This window comes from Ipomoea nil, unplaced genomic scaffold (genome assembly GCF_001879475.1).
Source record: "Ipomoea nil cultivar Tokyo-kokei standard unplaced genomic scaffold, Asagao_1.1 scaffold1250, whole genome shotgun sequence".
Taxonomy (NCBI): domain Eukaryota; kingdom Viridiplantae; phylum Streptophyta; class Magnoliopsida; order Solanales; family Convolvulaceae; genus Ipomoea; species Ipomoea nil.
In genome coordinates this window covers 1055001-1075271 of record NW_017617678.1, presented here as the reverse complement: position 1 = coordinate 1075271, position 20271 = coordinate 1055001, and the positions used below count along the sequence as shown (strand labels likewise).

Genomic DNA, 20271 nt, shown 5'->3' with positions numbered 1-20271 from the left:
ACATTATTTGATAATATGATACACCTAGCTGTGTAGACCCAATCGTGATACCCTACACCGCGGCGCGCGCGCGCCTTCCAAAACGGCGTCGTTTTGGGAGGCGCGGTAGAAAGTTGCTGTGATTATGTATATTTGTTCATACAATTATGTATATTTGTTCATACAGTTATGTACATTTTTTATACAATTATGTACATTCTTTTTATACAATTATGTACATCCGAATCAGAAAATTTGTGTGTATTATGTTAAGAGTTGATGTGTATTATGTTAAAAGTTTATTATGTTTATTATGTATTATGTTAGATTATGTGTATTATCTTTTAAAAAGAGTATGTATATTTTGTTATATAATTATGTACATTCATGTATACAATTATGTATATTATAGTATAACATTATGTACATTTTTGAACATGAAATTTTTTTTTTGAAAAAAAATTAACTGCCATACACTGGGGCGGGAAATTTAAAAAAAAAAAAAATTAAAATGACATCGTTTTGCATCTGAGCGCACAGTGCAACGCGCGCCGTGGTGTAGGATATAAATTGCCGTGTAGACGATGATTGTCAATTTCTTTCTTGGCTTTTGGCTTATGCATGTCAAAAAAAAGGCCAAAATGTTGTGATCAGACAATCAATCATAGAGCAGAACAGCACCAGTTGCAGGCAAGCAGCACATACTGGAAAACCATCACTGGCAAATTTAGTGGAGGCCCACATCTCTCATCTTGTATGCCACGTGTCACAATCCTTGTGGCTTGATCTTTGTAACCATTGAAACTCTCAACCCTTTAATCAGTATATTCAAGGAAGCATATTTTGCTTGAATTCTCATCACACATTTCCTGCGGGTTGAAAATGATTAAAACCGCACTATCACTTGCAAAGTGCACACACAGTGAGCAGCGAGTGGAGCCAAAGCTGTGAAATGGCAATGGCAATGGCCGTGAGAGCTTCCGCCACCGCAAAACCACCACTTCCTCCGCCGCATTCTCTGCCACCTAAAACCCCTTCTCTCGCTAAACTGCCATCGAAGCCTTACTCCACTACCAACTCTTCGTTGCTGTCTCTCTCCACTTCCACTGTCTCCATCTTCGCTCTCTTCAATGCTCCTATCTATGAAGCTAAAGCTCTCAGCTTTCCCAAAGAAGAAATAGTCTCCTCCATCACCCAGGTAAGATTCTTTACATTGTACTTTGATTGTTTTCACATTTTCTTGAATTTTCTTTCCTGCCCATATCTTGAAATTGCCCAATTTTGCTCATTTTCTTTGTAAATTCTTCTACAAATTAAAGTGGTTGGCATGGTATTGAATACAGTGCTTAAGTATTGATACAGCGTAGTATAATTCAGTGCATGTAATTTGCTAGTTTGTAGGTGAAGAATGTGAGTTCTCACTCTATAATTTCATTTTCATCCAATTTCACTTTTGGTTCCTAATATTATATCTGAATCACATTTTGGCCCTGTTTGGTAAATGGCGGTTAGCTTTTAGCTGATTGTGTTAATTAGCGGGTATAACTAGTTGATAACATTAACTGTTGTAGAAAAGTGTTTGGTAAATTAGCTGTTAGCTGATAACTGTTTGATATAATTTCTTTTCTGAAAAAGCTAATTGAAAAAGTTGCTTGGAGTAGCTTTTTGAATTTTAGCATTTTAGAGTTGCAAAAAGCTAATTAACCGAACACTTATATTGATATTTTAACTAAATCAAACAATTAATAGTTGTCAAATAAGTCAAAGTTGGCCTATAAGCCAATTTTTTACCAAACAGGGCCTTATGTGCATGATTATGTAATTTGTATCATATTTGGTCATGTCGTTCAATTTTCAGCTAACTATTGCCTGAAGTGCTCCTTAATCCCGGAAGTGCTTCTTCCTTCGGCAATAGTTGACCAGAAAATTGGCCGGTAGGACCAAATGTGATATAAATTATATAGTCATATACCTAATTAGATTCATGTATGTCAGGGACCAAAAGTGAAATTTTCTCATTTCATTTTGGTTTGTTTTTGAGACACTTTTTGGGGGATTAATTGGTACCCATTTGCTTAAATTTGATCTTTGTTAGGTGGAGTCTACGATCAATCAAGTTCAACAATTGGGTTTGAGTGTCTTTGATACTGCTCAGAGGGTGATAGGGCCAGTTGTTGAGTTTGTGAAGCCTGGCGTTGATGTGGCATTGCCAATTTTAAAGCAGGCTACAGATGAGGCAGTGAAGGTTGCTTCTCCTGTAGTTTCTGATGCCTCCAAGAAAGCACAAGAGGCAATTCAAGGCTCTGGCTTTGACACTGAACCCGTGATAACTGCTGCCAAGGTTTAACTTCGCTTTTCGTCTCTCAATTGGTTGACTGCTCTAAAATGATGCACAAAGAACAAATAAGAGGGATTACTGTATCCCTTTAATTCAATCAGTCTTGACATTTGTGAATTTCTTCTCCTGAGGCGTTTGGTTGGGAGGTGGGAATGAGGGGAAATAAAAGAATAAGGTGAGAATAAAGTAGGAATTCAAATTACATTGTTTGGTCGGGAGGAATTAAATTGTTGGAAATGGGATGGGAAGAAGTGATATAAAGACTAAAATGCATCTTTATATAATAACTAGTAATTCACCCGCGCGATGCACGGAAAAAAATTATATTATTATAAATATAAATAAAAAATAGAAAAACTAAAATATTTTAAATTGTTTAATATAATAATATTTTTGAGCTTCCATTGGTCATGTATTTATTATTTTTATAGAATACAAAATTACAATTAAAATTAAAATTTTGTATGGTTAATATAATCTCTAATTATGTGCATATTCAAATAAACTTATAGAGAGAATTTACATAATTACATTGATTTATTCTTAATTGTATTTCATCTATATTATAATTTTCACAGTACGAATAATAACTAAGATAATTACATTTGTAAAGCAAATTTCAAATTTTGTATGAGTAAATTTAAACTATAATTGAAAACATTTTTTTATATGATTATATAATATATAGCTATTTTATTTTTCAAAAGTACATTTTTTATATGATTATATAATATATAGCTATTTTATTTTTCAAATGTTGTGCTTTTTATTTATTTATTTATAATAAAGGATGTTGTGGCATTAATTGTAACATTAATTATTTCTCAAAACATTTAGCTTTATTATAGTTAAGATAATAATCAAGGACAAAAGGGTCTTTTTTTTTTCTTTTCCTATCCACACTAGGGATGTTTGGTTGGAGAGAATTGCAATTCAACCACACAAAGGAAAGGAGAAAGGAAGAAAATGGTTTTTTTCTTTTCCTATCCACACTAGGGGTGTTTGGTTGGAGAGAGTTGCAATTCAACCGACGAAGGAAAGGAGAAAGGAAGAAAATAGCATATTTGCCCTTAATTCTTTTTTTGAAGGAAAGGAGAAAGGAAGAAAATAGCATATTTGCCCTTAATTCTTTTTTTGAAAATGGCATATTTGCCCTTAAATTTTTTTTTTTTTTTTGAATACTATTAACTCTACTACAATGCAGTATCTGTTATAAAACTGGAGCTCGAACCCACAACTTCTCATGTGGAAGTTTAACTTGGTACTATTGGATTACAAGTTCCTTGGTGTATTTGTCCTTGAATATTATTATTATTACACAAGGATATTTTAGTCTTTATATTACTTCTTCCCTTCCCATTCCCAATAATTCTTTCCTCCCTACCAAACTGTGTAATTTGAATTCATACTTTATTCCTACCTTATTCTTTTCCCACCGAATTACAATTCTTTTCCTCCTAATTCCTTCCTTCAAACCAAACACCCTTGCAATTCATATGGGGGGATGAATTCCAATTCCACAAAAGGAGGGAGTTGCAATTCCAACCCAACAATGTAATTTCTGCTGCCAAAGAAAAACATTGCAATTAAATTGCAACTACACTCTACCAAACACCCCTTTAAGAGTTGATATGTCAACAATTTTCTTATGTTTCATAATTGAGCCTAGCATTGCTACAAATTTAATGGGTTGACATCACTATGAACATTTTGAATGATACCAAACCTGCAATATGGATTATGAGTGAAATTAGTTTTCTTCTTTAAAATCACCCTCTGTTCTTTATTTCTGTTGAAAGCTAAGGGATAGGTATTTATGCAGATAAGTGTGGGGTTGTTTTGTGAACAAATGGCCGATTGGTGAAAGAAAGATTAGACTATGTTCTTCCGTAACTACATTGAAACACAACTTTTCCCAGTTGATCGTGGAAATTTGTGCATATTTTGCTTGCAGACAGTTGCTGATGCAGCACAGCAGACCTCAAAGGTGATTGAAGGCGCCAAACCTATAGCTTCAACAACGGTTGAATCCATCTTATCTGCAGAACCAACTCTCATTGTGGGGGCTGGTGGGGCATTATTCATTGCATATCTCCTCATTCCACCCATCTTTTCAGTCATCTCTTCGAGCCTTCGTGGTTACAAGGGTAATACGCTTTGCTCTCCTTTAAAATTTATATCCAAATTTTAATTACTTTGTATTTAAATAGTGAATTTTACAGAATAATGCAGAATGTGTTGTTTTGCCCTCCATTCTTCTCTTTCCTTTTATCTTTTTAATTACTTGACCAAATTGATTTAAATTGAGAAGCTTTATCTGGAAACTGATGTCAGGTGAGCTCACTCCTGCTCAAACTCTGGATCTGATGTGTACCAAGAATTACAATTTGATCGATATTAGGTCGGAGACAGACAAGGGCAAGGCTGGAGTTCCTCGCCTTCCATCTAATGCTAAAAATAAGATGATTTCTATCCCGTAAGTAGACTTCTCCCTGAACTAACTTCATCCTTCTGATAGAATTAATTATCCGTAATAGTATGCACTTTATCAATAGATAATATGTCTTGCTTTCGGGCTTTAGATGGTTTCTATCTGAAGTGCACTTAGTTTCAAGAACATAATTGACATTTGAAAATGTGGTAGTGGTATATAAGGAAATAAAATGTGTGCCATCGCTGTGAGCTATAACTTTTGGCGTAGTGGTAAGCGTTTGATCCTAACGAGTGGTATCAGAGTTAAGTCACGGGTTTGAGTCCCAGCGAGCATAAAAACTGTGCAGTTAAGACTAACAAGTGCTAAGAGGGGGAATTGTTGAGCGGAGACCAGTAAAGGGGCGTGCTAAGAGGGGGAATTGTTGAGCGGAGACCAGTAAAGGGGCAAGTCAAGTAATTGGTAGTTAGGGGGATTGTTTGCCTCTCGAAAATGTTTTTGGCATAATGGTAAGCGCTTGATCTTAACACAAACAATTAGAACATAGGAAACGACTAGAAACATCCTTCTTTATGGCACAATTCCTTTCTCTAGCTTGCATTTGCTTCATAGTATTGTGATCTTTGTTAAGAGTTCAAAGAGATTTCTGCCATAATAATAGATCATTTTCTTTTGCGAACCATATTTTGTTATAGATGCATGACGGATGAAACTATGAAAGATTCAACAACCAAATGTTTGCTAAAAGTGCTACTTTGAACCTATAGCACTCTTACAAATCTATTTTATCTGTTTCAGTTTGGAAGATTTACCAAATAAGGTAAGAAGTCTGGTGAAAAATCCCAAGAAACTACAAGCTGAATTGGTAGCTGTGAAAATATCATATCTGAAGAAAATCAACAAGGGATCCGATATTGTTATCCTCGACTCGTGAGTTTCTCTCTTTCACCTTCCTACACATTTCAAAACCAACACTCTTTGTGACTATCATAATGTGAATTCAGTTCGTTAGCGCCTTTGAATTGATCAACACGGTGTTCATGAAATGATCAGGTACGCGGATTCATCTAAGACAGTGGCGAGAACCCTGACAAGCCTGGGATTCAAGAACTGCTGGATCGTGACCGATGGCTTCTCTGGAAGCAAAGGGTGGCTGCAGAGCCGGCTAGGCACAGATTCATACTTCCTCTCCGCGGCTGAAGTTTTATCTCCATCGCGCATTATTCCTGCAGCCACCAGGCGTTTTGGCACGACAGGCACTGCGAAATTGCTGCCAGGGGGTTCTGATTAAATGTTCCACCTTGTACAACAAACACTCATATAACTGTAATTCTATATAGTTAGAGATCCTATGCATCTTTCTGCTGCAATTCTTTCATTAGTTCTAATGAATCAAATTTTTTTGCATATTACAACTGTGAATACTGCTAAGATGTTTACTAGCAATAACAATATCAATGTTCATAAATTATAGTATTATACTTCTCCCAAAAGATTGAATCCTCAACCCCAAAGGCCCTCCAAACCCTGGCCCGACAGAGCATTTGAGAGAATGTAAATCACGGTGACTTAATGGCTCAGCAGACAGGGCCAAATGCCGGTGCACACAAGAGATTTGTCCACTTTGAACATAATCTCCACATTGCCGCTGCTGATGTTCGAACATTGGTCTCTTCTCTCAAATACTGTCTACTGAACCAGTGAGTTAAACCCGTGAACAATTATAATTGTCCATGGGAAAACTGGTCAATCATTACATTGCATAATTGCATCTATTCAAGTCAACAAGTTTAGACACTTGGAGTCGCTTTAGAAGCTTGTAAGAAGCTAGTATACAAGTATACAACTCTCACGGAATGTCAATTGTCTTATCAACGTAGCTAAAACTCCTTTTCTATAAGAGCATCCGCATCAGTTGGGGGAGAATTGGGAGATAATGTAAGAGTGATTAGGAAAGAGAATGTGGGAGGGGAGAGAAAAAAAAAAACAAAATTGAAAATTTTAAAATAAAAAATTGATGTAAACAAACGCGTTGGCGCGCCTGACGCAGGCGCGTGCGGCACGTGCCCGGCTTTGAAGTCCTTCTGCGCGAAACGTGCTTAGCAGGCGCTGGTTTTTTTTTTTTTTTTTTTTTTTTCTTTTTTCCTGCCATTATCTTGACATTTGCAGGACAATTATTTTTGGTATTATCTTTGCTTCCCATCTGTTGAGGTGCATATTACTGTACTAATATCTCCATATTATGCTTTGATGTGGATGCTCTAAAGCACAAACTTGTGTGAAAACATTTCACGGATCCGTGAGACAGGTCTGGTCAAATTGAAAATGTAATACTTTCACGAAAAAATGTAATACTAATCAAGAATAAAGTGTAATAAAAATGTAATACTTTTACATTTTGCTTTATCTCAAAAGTATTATATTTTCTTTTATAAGTAACAATCACTTTATTCTTGATTAGTATTATATTTTTAGTATAAGAATTACATTTCCATCTTAAGACGACCCATGATATACTTATTGATATGTATGTCATTAAAAGACACTTTTTTTTTGTAGGCTTTAAATAGGCTTTGGGGCTATTTAAGATCTACACGTTATACATTTTATATGACTTACATATTTGTTTTAAAAAATTAAAACTAATATACGAATAATAGATGAACAATTGTAGTCGTAAGCCACAACAGGTGTGCAGGTAATGACAACAACACGCGTCCTCAACCTCAATTGAATTTAAAAATAAAAAATAAAAACTAAGATAAGAACTTAATATCAATTGTCGGTCAATCAAATGTCTCACTCTATCCCTTATACTACTTTTGCTATGCAGTATGCAAGGATGAGTTAGCTACTTCACTATAAGGGAAATAAGGTATGAGAAAGTGTGAAAATTGAAAATTCAAGATTTAGTTTTTAGAGTTTGATATATATATATATATATATATATATATATATATATATATATATATATATATATATATGTATGTATGTATGTATGTATGTATGTATGTATGTATGTATGTATGTATGTATGTATGTATGTATGTATGTATGTATGTATGTATGGATGGTTGATCTCATTTTGTAAATATAAAAGCATAGTAAGTAAAATTGAAATAAATAATAATCTAATATATATTATAGGCAATCGTTATGCCGTGGAACCGTTTCCACCTTGCAAGGTGGACACAGTTCTATATTCATAATTACTGAAGTATATATTCATAATTATAAAGTTATATATTCATAATTTTTGAACTCCATATTCATAATTATTGAACTCTATATTCACAATTACAGAACTCTATGTTCATAATTACTGAACTATATGTTCATAATTATAATACTATATATTCATAATTTTTGAACTTCATATTCACAATTATTGAATCTATATATTCATAATTACAGAACTATATATTAATAATTATGTTCACAACTCTATGTTCATAATGATAAAACTATATGTTCATAAATTTTGAACTATATATTCATAATTATGAACAGTTTTGAAACAGTGTCCACATTGCAAGGTGGACACGGTTCCACAGCATAATTTGCCATAGATATATATGTTAAGCGTTAAACATAGGTCTAGACATATTTAGTTAAATTAAATAGGTTTAAAATAGTTCAAGATAACCTTATTCATGGCATCCCCTCCACCCACATATCACATTCATCTTTAATTCTAGTAATTGAATTTTTTTTCATACGAGCAAAAGTATACCTGTGATAAAACTTTGTATTTTACGGCTATTTTTACCTCAAATGGTGCAATGGGTGAAGATGCTTTGTTTGATGATTTTACTCCCCGAGTAACTCCTGGTCAAAATGAAAATCTTTTATGCCCCTTTGAATTGGATGAAGTTAAAACTGCGCTTTTCCCAATGTTTCCTGACAAAGCCCCGGGACCGGATGGAATGAATTCAGGATTTTATCAGCATTTCTGGGATCATGTTGGAGGGGATGTATCTGGTTTTGTGATTAAATGTTTGAATACCCGTGTTTTTCCAGAAAATTTGAATTATACTGATGTGGTCTTGATCCCGAAAAAGTGTGCCGGAAACGGTAGCGGATATGCGACCGATTGCACTAAGTAATGTTCTTTACAGAATTATGGCCAAGATGATAGCAAACAGGATGAAACCGCTCATGGGGGAGATAATTTCAGAATCCCAGAGTGCTTTTATCCCGGGGAGGCTTATCACGGATAATATTTTGATAGCGGCAGAGATAGGCCATTATCTAAATAGAAAACAGTGTGGTATATCAGGTTGGGGTGCTATAAAGCTGGATATGGCAAAAGCATATGATAGGATGGAGTGACCCTTTCTGGAAAAAATGCTTACAATTATGGGTTTTGCAAAGGAGTGGGTCAGGTTAATAATGCTTTGTGTGACAACGGTTGAATATACAATAAAAGTTAATGGCGTGCCAAGTGGTACTGTAGTACCTACCCGTGGCCTTAGACAGGGTGATCCGCTGTCTCCCTATTTGTTTATTATCTGTGCAGAGGGACTTTCTATGTTGTTGCAGAAAGCACAAATGACCGGTTTAATACATGGTTGTAGGGTCGCGAGGGGAGCCCCGCCAATTTCGCACTTATTCTTTGCAAATGACAGTCTCTTGTTTTTTAAAGCTAATGTCCAGGAGGCCAGTGTGGTCAAGCAATATCTGGTATGGTACGAAAAATTATCTGGCCAGATGATTAATTTCCATAAATCGAATATTTGCTTTAGCAGGAATACTCAGGATTGGATTAGAGAAGAGGTAGCTGATTGCTTACAAGTAACGCAGGCCCCGAACTTTGGGAAGTATCTTGGTCTGTCATCGTTTGTGGGTAGGAATAAAAGGGTTGTTTTGCGTATATTAAGGATAAAATCAGGCAAAGGATTGGCTCGTGGAATAAGAAATTACTCTCCCAAGCCGGTAAAGAGGTGCTCTTGAAAAGTGTGGCGCAGTCAATGCCGACTTTTTCTGTTTATCTATACAGAGAGCTATGAACAGGTATTGGTGAGGAAGTGGCACGGAAAGGGGTATTTATTGGAAAGCATGGGACAGGTTATGCACCCCAAAGAAATTTGGAGGATTAGGATTCAAGGACCTACGAGCTTTTAATCTGGCTATGTTAGGGAAACAGGCATGGCGTTTTCTGACAAACTCAAACACTATGGCTGCGAGAGTATATAAGGCCAGGTATTATCCTAATACATCATTTACGAATGCAGCTATAGGGATTGCCCAAGTTACTGTTGGAGGAGTATTATGGCTGCACATAATCTTGTCTGTTCAGGAATAAGAAGGAGAATTGGTAACGGTAAAAATACATTGATTTGGGGAGACCCGTGGTTACCGGATGATCCTAGTCCAGTAATCCAAACTGAAATGCCAGAGGAACTGAGGGGAGCGCAGGTGTCTGGACTAATTGATGAACAGACTAACACCTGGGATCCTCATATTTTGACAGATTTATTAGTCCCTGAGGATGTAGCTCGGATATCAAGAATTCCTGTAAGCCCAGATTATGAGGACTCATGGTATTGGTTCAGTGACCCAAAAGGGACTTATACGATAAAGAATGCATACAAGCAGGTTGTTGGAAATATAGAATATAACACCATGAATTTTGACAAATGGGTTACATTGTGGAAGTTAAAAAGTGCCGCCCAAATGGAAAACTTTCTTGTGGAGAGCTGTGAGTGATATTCTACCCACAACTATTAATTTACTTATGAAGAGGGTGGAGGTGGACCCGGCATGCCCGATGTGTGGTTTGGTTCATGAGGATGTTATGCATACGCTTATATCTTGTGATTATTCTAGAATTGTTTGGACTATTACTGAGTTGCTTGTCACGAATGTTGTTACACATTCATTACCATTATGGCTTACTGGTATTTTCAACATGTTAATAGAGGAACAGTGCGGCTTGGTCATCGGTGTCCTATATCACGTGTGGGCTGCCTGGAATATGGCTGTTTGGGAAGGTGCTCTACCACGACCGAAGCAGACATGGCGGCGTGCGGCAGCGGCGTATCAGGCCTACTGCCAAGTCTACCACTGCTCCCAGCAACCGGTGCAACAGCCGGCGTCCCTCCCCGGCGGACTGGAAGCACGGCCTCGATGCTTCTACGACGCAAGCTTCAATCACCAGACCGCCACTGCCACTTATGGAGCCGTCCCAGTCACACACGACGGAACATTTCTAGCAGCAACGAATGGCCGTCTCACAGCCTCTCACTCACCACTCATGGCGGAGGCGCTATCCTACAAGGAAGCCCTATCTTGGCTTATGGCACGAGGCATATTGGCGGTAGACCTTCTAACGGACTGTTCGGAGTTACGCACTATCATAGCCTCAGGCTCGGCATCTATTTTATCCTACGTTGGGGTTGTTACGGACCAATGTAGGACATCTATGTCTTTGTTTACTCATTGCTCGTTACATTTTGTTTCTCGAACTTTAAATTTGCATGCTCATACTTTAACATCTTTAGCTACTAGTCAGGATAACTCTATGTACTGGGATTCGATCCCGCCTGATTCCATTGCTATGTTCGTTTGAGTAATAAAATGCTTTTACCTTAAAAAAATAGGTTTAAAATAATACCTCTTTATTAAATAGGCTATGTCAAACTAGACATAAACAATGCCAAGTCGTAGGCCCTTTAATCGGGACTCGACTTGTTCTCGGTAAATTATTGTGTGGATCATGGTTCACACAATGTTGTGTGGACCATAATAAAAAGTACATTTTTAATATACTAAACATACATTATTTGTGTATTGAATGTATATTATAAAAAATAATGTACTTTGAATACAATGTACATTATTAGTATACTAAAAGTACATTATTTTTATATTAAATATACATTATTTTATAACATACAAAATATGGTCCACACAACTTGTGTGGATCATGGTCCACACAACTTGTGTGAATAATGGTCCACACAATAATGATTGCTTATTCTCGCTCCTACTTAGCAGACAACCAGAGATTAGCTGACTACTTGGTTTAATTGTACCATTTTACAATGTATGAGTTAATTACACGTTTTTAAATTTAATAATTTAATTACATTTTTTATGGGCACTTTAAAGAGCAACCCCAATAGGGGTTCATTCATGAATTTTGAAATAGTAAAATTTTCTTTGCTCAGCTTTTGACAAATGGGAGTTGGGGATTTTGGAGGTTTCTTTCTCCGGCAAGAAACCAAAGTTTTGTCAATTTTTTTTTAAAAAATAAAAAATAAAAAATAAAGGATAAGACACGCAGGTACATCTCACCCTGCGATCCAGCGGGCGTGTGTGTTACACGTGTCCGCTAGGACGACTGAGAGTGCCGCCAGCTCAGTTTGAAGTTTGTTTGTTTGTTTTTTTTTTATTTTTTTATTTTTTTTATTTTTTTTATTATTTTGTTGTTTTGTTTCAACGACCCGCTTTTTTTTTTTTTTTTTTTTTTTAAATTTTTTAAAATTTTTTTTATAGTTTTGTTGAATTTTATTATTAGATTTTTATATGATATTGTTTGTAAAAAAACAATTTTTTATATGATAAAATTATAATATAAAAAAGTTTGAAAAGTTTATAATTATAAATTTATTTGAATTTTTCTATGTGTAATTTAAATATAATAAAAATAAAAACTGTAATAATAATTTTTATAATATTATTTTAATTATTTTTTCAACAAATGAAAGCTTGCAATTTTAGGTGTATATATGTTACGTATGTTAATTATTTATGTTTATTTTACAATTATAAATTTATAAGTCAAATAAATAATGAAATAATTAAAATATACTGGAGGTAAAAAATGGTGAGTCCACAAGAAATTAAGAAAAAATTTAAAATTTAATGGAAAGAACAGTTTTTGTGATTGAGTTGAGATGGTAAATGATGATGTGAATGTTGGGGTTAGGGCTGTGCAGTCGGACGGATCGGACGGTTCGGATGGCGGACTGAGCCCCCCGGTCGGATATCGGATTTCTAATTTGACCACCCTAACCGTTTTTTTTGGTTGACTTATCCGATCGGTTAATTTTGATTTCGGATTGGATCGGATCGGTCGGATATCCGTGTGGTAATTCGGTTTTATCAGAATGTAAAAATCAAATATTCAATTCATAGATGATGGAAAACCTAACTAATGAACTACTTAACTAACTTAAGTACTAAAAGCCACTAACTAGTAAGTACTAACTACTTAACAGCAAAAATAACATAAGTAAACTTATAAAAGTGTAAACATATAATCAGCAAAATACAAATTAGCTTACATATAATCAGCAGATTAGCTTACAAATTACAAGTTACAAATTAGCAAAAATATAACAATCTTCTCCAAACTCCCAAGGCAAGCAGGCAACTAGGCAAGCATGCAAGTGGCAACAACATCAGTCTCCATTCTCCAATCAGCACATTAGCCTTCAGCTTTCATGTTTCATCCATTGAGCAAAAGAAAGCCAGATATCCAAAACTCCAAAAGTAATATATGAATATATGATTAATATAATATAGAGTACTCTATGTCTCTATTAGTCTATTCTTCTTCCTGATAAGTGAACACATAAAAACACAATAAGTTCAAAACATTTGAAGATAGGATTGACACAATCACACAAACTGAAACTGTAAAAGACTAAAAGAGTGCTCAGATAGCTTTTTTTCCATATCAAGTTAGGATTGGGGGCACACTACTCAATGAGTATGGCATAAACACCACACTTCATAGGCAACATACCAAACCCAATTCTATATATTCAGAGAACATGGTGGAAGCATCATCATAGCACAATAATACTTATACTGGAACAACTAATGAATTATATTTAAATAGCAAAGACTCAAAGAGTGCTCAAATACTTTTTTTTTCCATATCAATTTAGGATTGGGGGAACACTACTCAATGAGTATGGCATACACCACACTTCATAGGCAACAGACCAAACCCAATTCTATATATTCAGAGAACATGGTGGAAGCATCATCATAGCACAATAATGAACAGTTATACAGTTATAAGAGTAGTGAGTCAGAAGTCAGAAGTCACATTTAGACATTTAGTCAGTACTTATACTGATACCTGAGCTCAATGGCAGCAACATTTAAAATGTTACCTAGCCATGAGCACTTTCCAGTTCCAGTTCCAACTTCCCAGCCTCTGAGGGACATTGATTTGAATCATTGATACACATACATGAATACATGATACACTGATACAGAGGCATAAATTTATCATGAAATCAAATCAAATAAGTAATCACAAATTCAGATTTCAAAATAAACTAATGGAAACTGTAAACATACAACAATTGTAGGCATTCTAGTTCCAGTGCTGGATGTGCTGCACAACTCTGCAGTACAAAAACAAACTGGAAATTAGAACTTAAACAATTAAACATTTAAACAGATCATTGCTGGAAGTTAGAAGTATATACCTTTCTCAATCCTTTCAACATCTTCAATATTTTCTTCAATTGAGATTGGTTGATTGCTTAATCTTAGCCAATCCTGTGCACACACCAATGCCTCAACAATTCTAGGAGTTAGGGAACTCCTAAAGGCATCAAGTACCCTTCCACTTGTACTGAATGCTGATTCTGAAGCAACAGTTGATATTGGAACAGCTAGGATATCCCTTGCCATTTTAGATAAGACAGGGAACCTTTCAGATTGTTGCTTCCACCATCTTAGAAGGTCAAATGAATCATCCTCATCCACAATAACCTCAGAGAGATACACTTCCAACTCAGTTTTTTTCCTAGACAAATCCCCACTCACCAATTTTTGCTTCTTAATCTGAGATTTCAGTAATGATTGAGGTCTCCCAACAGAAACAGAATCAGATATTGTTATTGATGGAGAAAATTTTTCAGATTGTTCAACAGACTGGACAGGGAAGCATGCAACATAATCTTCAAACAACTCCTTAAGGCCAACAATCACCTTATCAAACATTGTTTTACCCTTTTCCTCACCATATAACTGGTTAAACTGAATGGGCATATACTCAATTTTGTCCCTGGGGTCTAAGATATTTGCATAGAATATCAAAAAATTCATTTTTTCAGGCTCACCCCAATACTTATCAAATTTTGCCCTCATATTTTTACCCATCAGTTTAACACTATCTTCTGTAGCTTCCTCCATATTTTTCAACAAGCAAGACAAATCGGAAATCTCAGAGAAGAAGGTATTAGAAGTCACATACAATGATCCAGAAATCCTAACAGTCATTTCATAAAAAGATTTCAGAATCATAACCAAAGATTAAATGGATTCCCAATCTAAGAAATCAGGTACACTTCCACCCAAATCAGATTTAAATGAATTGTCATGATCATCATAGGCTTCAAATACCTTCTGAAACAATAATGCAGTATTAAGCATCATATATGTGGAATTCCACCTTGTAGGGACATCTAGACACAGAGAACTCTTAGCTTCCACCCCAATTAGATCAGCTAGTGATTTAAACTTCTGCAACCTAGCAGGTGAGCTCCTCACATACCTAACAGCATCCCTGACTTTCTTAACAGAACTGTCACATTCTTTCAACCCGTCCTGTACCACCAAGTTAAAAATGTGAGCAATGCACCTCATGTGCAAATACTTACACCTAACAGCAGTACAACCCCAAGAGCCCAACTTCTTCTTCAAGAATCCTAGGGCAGTATCATTGCTGGAAGCATTATCTACTGTCACACTAAACACTGATTTTAGACCCCAGTCCAAAAGGCAACTCTCTAAAGCCTTTGCAATACTTTCCCCCTTGTGGGAATATATAGGAACAAATGAAATAATCTTCTTTTGCAGCTTCCACTCACTATCAATGAAATGTGCAGTTATGCACATGTAGTTTATTCTCTGGACTGAGGTCCAAGTATCAGTTGTGATACTTACCCTCTGACTGCTAGTCCTAAAAAAATTCTTCAAGTTGACCCTCTCATCAGAAAATATCTTGAAAATGTCCCTACTGATAGTCCATCTTGAAGGGATTTTAAACCTAGGACAGCAAACTAAAACAAACTTTCTAAAACCCTGTCCCTCAACAATCCTAAAAGGAAGTTCATCTAAAATAATCATCTCAGCTAAGGCTCTCCTTATCAAGTCTTGATCAAACACCCAAGTACCCAACACCCCTTCAGTTCCTTCACTACTTTGAGTTCCAGCAGAAGAAGGTGCAGGTTGGAATGTGAGTAGGGACTGCCTTGTCTCCTTAGAGTGAGGATTTTTAAGGCAGTTTACCACATGAAGTCTGAGAGAAGAAGTCCCATGTTTCTTGCTCTCACAGCAATACACTTTTGCACAATATATACATTTTCCTTTGATGACAATGCCATCACTGTCTTTGATCTTTTCAAAGTGATCCCAACATGGAGCCCTGGATTCAACCTCTTTCCTTTTCTTTGGAACAGGTGGAGGCAAAGGCTGCTGAGACTGAGGAGTAACAGTCTCTACAGCAGGTGCTTCCAACTCAGGTTGGGTTCCAGATACACCAGTAACACCACTAACACTTTCCATCTAAAAAGGGGAAAGTATCAGTGACACAGAATGGGAAATCACTCATTGAAAATCATCAACAGAGAATGGGCTTTGTCACATACACACATGTATCAATTAATTAAAGTGTTAAACACTTAATCAGGCAGAATTCAGTGAATTGAACATTTCATCATGTATGCAGAATTGCACATAAATGATTTAAGGGTCACATATCCATAAACTTACAATTTCACATTTTCACAGTTACAACTTACAACTAAGTAACTAACAACTTACAAATTACAATTTACAATGAAATCCATAATCAGGCATTCAAGCTAAGTAGATGTATGCTACTTTATATGCTCATCATTTATATGGATTTCAGTCACACATGAGTACAAGACACACTCCCACATTTATATGGCTTCCACAAGAATACCATCATGCTTAACATTTATAAGGATTTCAGTATTTCACACACAGTTCCTGAGTTCCACACTTCCACAGTGGCAAGGGGCTAGGGCAGTATGGCTTCCACCACAGATTAGGTTACAAATTAGAAACCCTAATCACACAATTCACAAATTCAAACTCAAAGGACTAGTGACATGCAATCCAGAACTTCTCAACGGATTTACAAGTATCATAGTCCAGTGAGTCCACAGATTAGGTTACAAATTAGAAACCCTAATCACACAATTCACAAATTCAAACTCAAAGGACTAGTGACATGCAATCCGGAACTTCTCAACGGATTTACAAGTATCATAGTCCAGTGAGTCCACAGATTAGGTTACAAATTAGAAACCCTAATCACACAATTCACAAATTCAAACTCAAAGGACTAGTGACATGCAATCCGGAACTTCTCAACGGATTTACAAGTATCACAGTCCACAACTCCACATAATCATAAAAATTAGAAACCCTAATCAAGAAGACAAATACACAATAATCTATAACGAAAATGAAAATAGGGTTTAGTAATTACTTCGTTTCTCAAATTTAATCCCTCGAGAACAAAGGGCTTCGGATCCACTATTCCACCGTTCCACAGTTCCACCGGAGTCCGGTGACTGGACTAGGGTCTAGGGCTTCCACCACTCCACCAGAGTCCAAACTAGTCGCTACTTCGAGTCTCCGAATAGGGCTTCCACCAGACTACAACTGAGAGAATTAGACTGAGAGAATTGAGATTTGAGAAGTGAGAACTCAGAGTCTTAGAGAGTAAGACTCAAAGACCAGAGCGAAAGAGAGAACGAGAGATGAGAGATGAGAGATTGAGACTTGAGAGAAGACTGAAATGGGAGCTCGGCTGCGCTGACCGGAATGGATAGTATATATACATATAACACACGACGTCGTATTACATAAGGGTAAAAAAACCCTAGGCTTCATCGGTTTCTCGGACGGGTTCGGGTGGCGTTTAATGCCTCCCACCCGAACCCTCTTCATCCGGCTAAAAACGGCCACTCGGTTCGGGTTTTGTCTTCGGATACGGGCCGCTCAACGGGCTCACCAGTCGGTTGTCGGTTGTCGGGCGGGTGGGTCGGGTTTCTCGGATTCTGCACACCCCTAGTTGGGGTACACAAAAATGGAGAAAACCCCCCAACTATTGAGGAGGCCCTTATTGCCCTTAGCAGACAACCAGAGATTAGCTGATTACTTGGTTTAATTGTATTATTTTACAATGTATGATTTTTATTTTTATTTTTTTGAATGCTACAATGTATTAGTTAATTACACGTTTTTAAATTTAATAATTTAATTACATTTTTATGGGCACTTCAAAGATTTATTTTATCAATTTTCTACTCTTTTTTTTTTCGTCACTTCAATTATGTCCTACATTCTTTGTTTTATTTCTTGGGAATAAAGGTCAAATAGGTCACTCAAGTGCATATCAAACTGCAATGAGGCTTTCGAACTCAAAAAAAAAAATTGTAACTGAATTTCTGAACAAAACAAACTTATGCAATTCAACATAAAATAACCTGTTTACCTGAAAGAATGCTGACATGACGGTCACCAATTTTAAAAATAATTTTAAATAAGATAATAATAATAATAATAATAATAATAATAATAATAATAATAATAATAATAATAATAACTGTCGGAGACTAATCGTCTCCACCAGCTTCGTCTCCATGACCAGAGACAAAGGTCTCTTGACTCTCTTCGTCTCTGGCCATGAAATCGTCATCGGCAATTCTTGTTATTTATTTATTTTATTTAAAATTATTTTTAAAATCGATAATTGTCACGTTAGCATATTTTCGAGTAAACTTGTCATTTTGTGTTAAATTACATAAGTTTGTGTTTTTTAGAGACCTAATTATATTTTTTGAGTTGGATTGCCTAATTATAATTTGGTATGTGGTTGAGTGGTGTGTTTGACCATTATTTATACTTCCTCGATCCCTTGTCTTATTACGCAAATATATATATTCCCCTAAAAGACTCAATCGCCATACGAAAATGGCTATTTATGAATTTATGATTTATCATTGGATTGTTGAAAATTTATCCATTAAAATATAAGGCAAGATGGCTAGTGCTCTACGTAAATGGTGGTTACGTAGGAATTTCTCTATCCTTATCACCTTGTCTGAATCTCTCAAATGCCTAAATGCTCCAACATTCATGCACACCAGAACGCAATGGCTGCTGTTGAGTACAAGGGCCTCACTTCAATCACCCTCTCAGACATCGAAGCTCTCGGAGTGGACACCGGAGTCGCCGTCGATCTTCTCCAGAAGCTCGCCGGAATCGTGAGTGATTGCGGCGCTGCCACTCCCCAGACATGGCAGCGAATCTCCCAAGACGTGCTCGCCCCTCACCTTCCTTTCTCTTTGCATCAGATGATGTATTACGGCTGCTACAAGGATTTCGGACCGGACCCTCCCGCTTGGTTACCCGACCCGTTAGTTCAACACCCATACTTGATTCTATGCCATCTTTTAATTTCATCTTCAGTTCTTCACTCTCTACATGAATGATAGAGCATTTATATGCTTAAAAACTTCCCCAGTTATTATTGCGAAAATTGCAGTAGTTATAGAGCAATTTTAGGATTCCTCCCTAATTGTTGGTTGTACTTGCTTAAGTCCCTAAGTTACTATTGATTCTAACATGTCGTCCTAAATTATTATGTTGCAAATTTTGTCATTTCTCTAATAGGTGGTGTTTACTTTTTGTCCACAACTTTTAATTTGCATTGCAAATTTCCTCTCTAATATTTTGTTAGAAAAAAGAGAAAATTTGCAATATCAATTATAGCTTAGGAACACGAACAATAAAATAGGGACAAATTCTATAATTATTCTATAACTTAGAGACGAAAAGTACAATGTTCCATTGTTTCTAATTAGCTCTTTAAGTTTAAACAGCTAGTTGGAAGAAACTGCATATCAAAGGAACAAATTCAATTTTTGACATTGGTTAAAAGTTCTTCAAAAAGTTTACAAACTTTTCCTAAAACAAGGCCTAAGTACTACTCCATAAAAAATAATTTGGAAATTCTGCTGCTATTTTATATTGATATCTTACCAAAAGGAACCTTTTTTCCCATTACTTTGCATTTTCCTTTATTCAGAAATCAGAATATTTGAATATAATTTTTTGATGTGCTTTCTAATAAATTAAGTTTCATTTTAAGAGATGTTTCATTTTCTCAAGTGAAATTTGAATTTTATTTTTGAATTATCAGTTTCTATAGGATTTGCTTTATGTTTATTATACATATGTGAAAAAAGGGTAAATAATACAGTATACACATCTGAACAGGGGTAGTGCAATGCTGACTAATGTTGGCAAGTTACTAGAGAAGCGGGGAAAGGAGTTGTTGGGGTCAAAATATAAAGACCCAATCTCAAGCTTTTCTGATTTTCAGAAGTTTTCTGTTTCAAACCCAGAGGTATAGAGGATGCAGCTTTGAAAGTTGAGCTATTGATTTTCTGTTCACCAGGGACAAGTGATAATAATGTGTTATCATTTCTCTCTGATTTGTTCTCGTCTA

General features: G+C 35.9%; 3 protein-coding genes across 5 annotated transcripts in view; 2 read left to right on the top strand and 1 right to left on the bottom strand.

The window, feature by feature from the left end:
• Window positions 1-817: 817 nt before the first annotated feature.
• LOC109184156 (calcium sensing receptor, chloroplastic-like) lies at window positions 818-6216 on the top strand. Its single transcript, XM_019334197.1, has 6 exons — window positions 818-1177; window positions 2075-2320; window positions 4272-4464; window positions 4652-4793; window positions 5547-5678; window positions 5802-6216. The coding sequence occupies exons 1-6, from the start codon at window positions 932-934 to the stop codon at window positions 6037-6039; spliced, it is 1197 nt and encodes a 398-aa protein (XP_019189742.1). The 5' UTR covers window positions 818-931; the 3' UTR covers window positions 6040-6216.
• An 8816-nt stretch (window positions 6217-15032) lies between these two features.
• LOC109184105 (zinc finger BED domain-containing protein RICESLEEPER 2-like) lies at window positions 15033-16286 on the bottom strand. The gene has a single exon (XM_019334149.1). The coding sequence runs from the start codon at window positions 16284-16286 to the stop codon at window positions 15033-15035; it is 1254 nt and encodes a 417-aa protein (XP_019189694.1).
• A 2478-nt stretch (window positions 16287-18764) lies between these two features.
• LOC109184172 (probable acyl-activating enzyme 17, peroxisomal) overlaps window positions 18765-20271 on the top strand; it is a 15275-nt gene continuing 13768 nt past the window's right edge. For all 3 annotated transcript variants that reach the window (XM_019334218.1, XM_019334220.1, XM_019334219.1), the window contains exons 1-2: window positions 18765-19176; window positions 20040-20169. In XM_019334218.1, coding sequence (XP_019189763.1) covers window positions 18875-19176; window positions 20040-20169 — 432 coding nt within the window. In that variant the 5' untranslated portion in view covers window positions 18765-18874. The remainder of the gene's footprint in view (window positions 19177-20039; window positions 20170-20271) is intronic.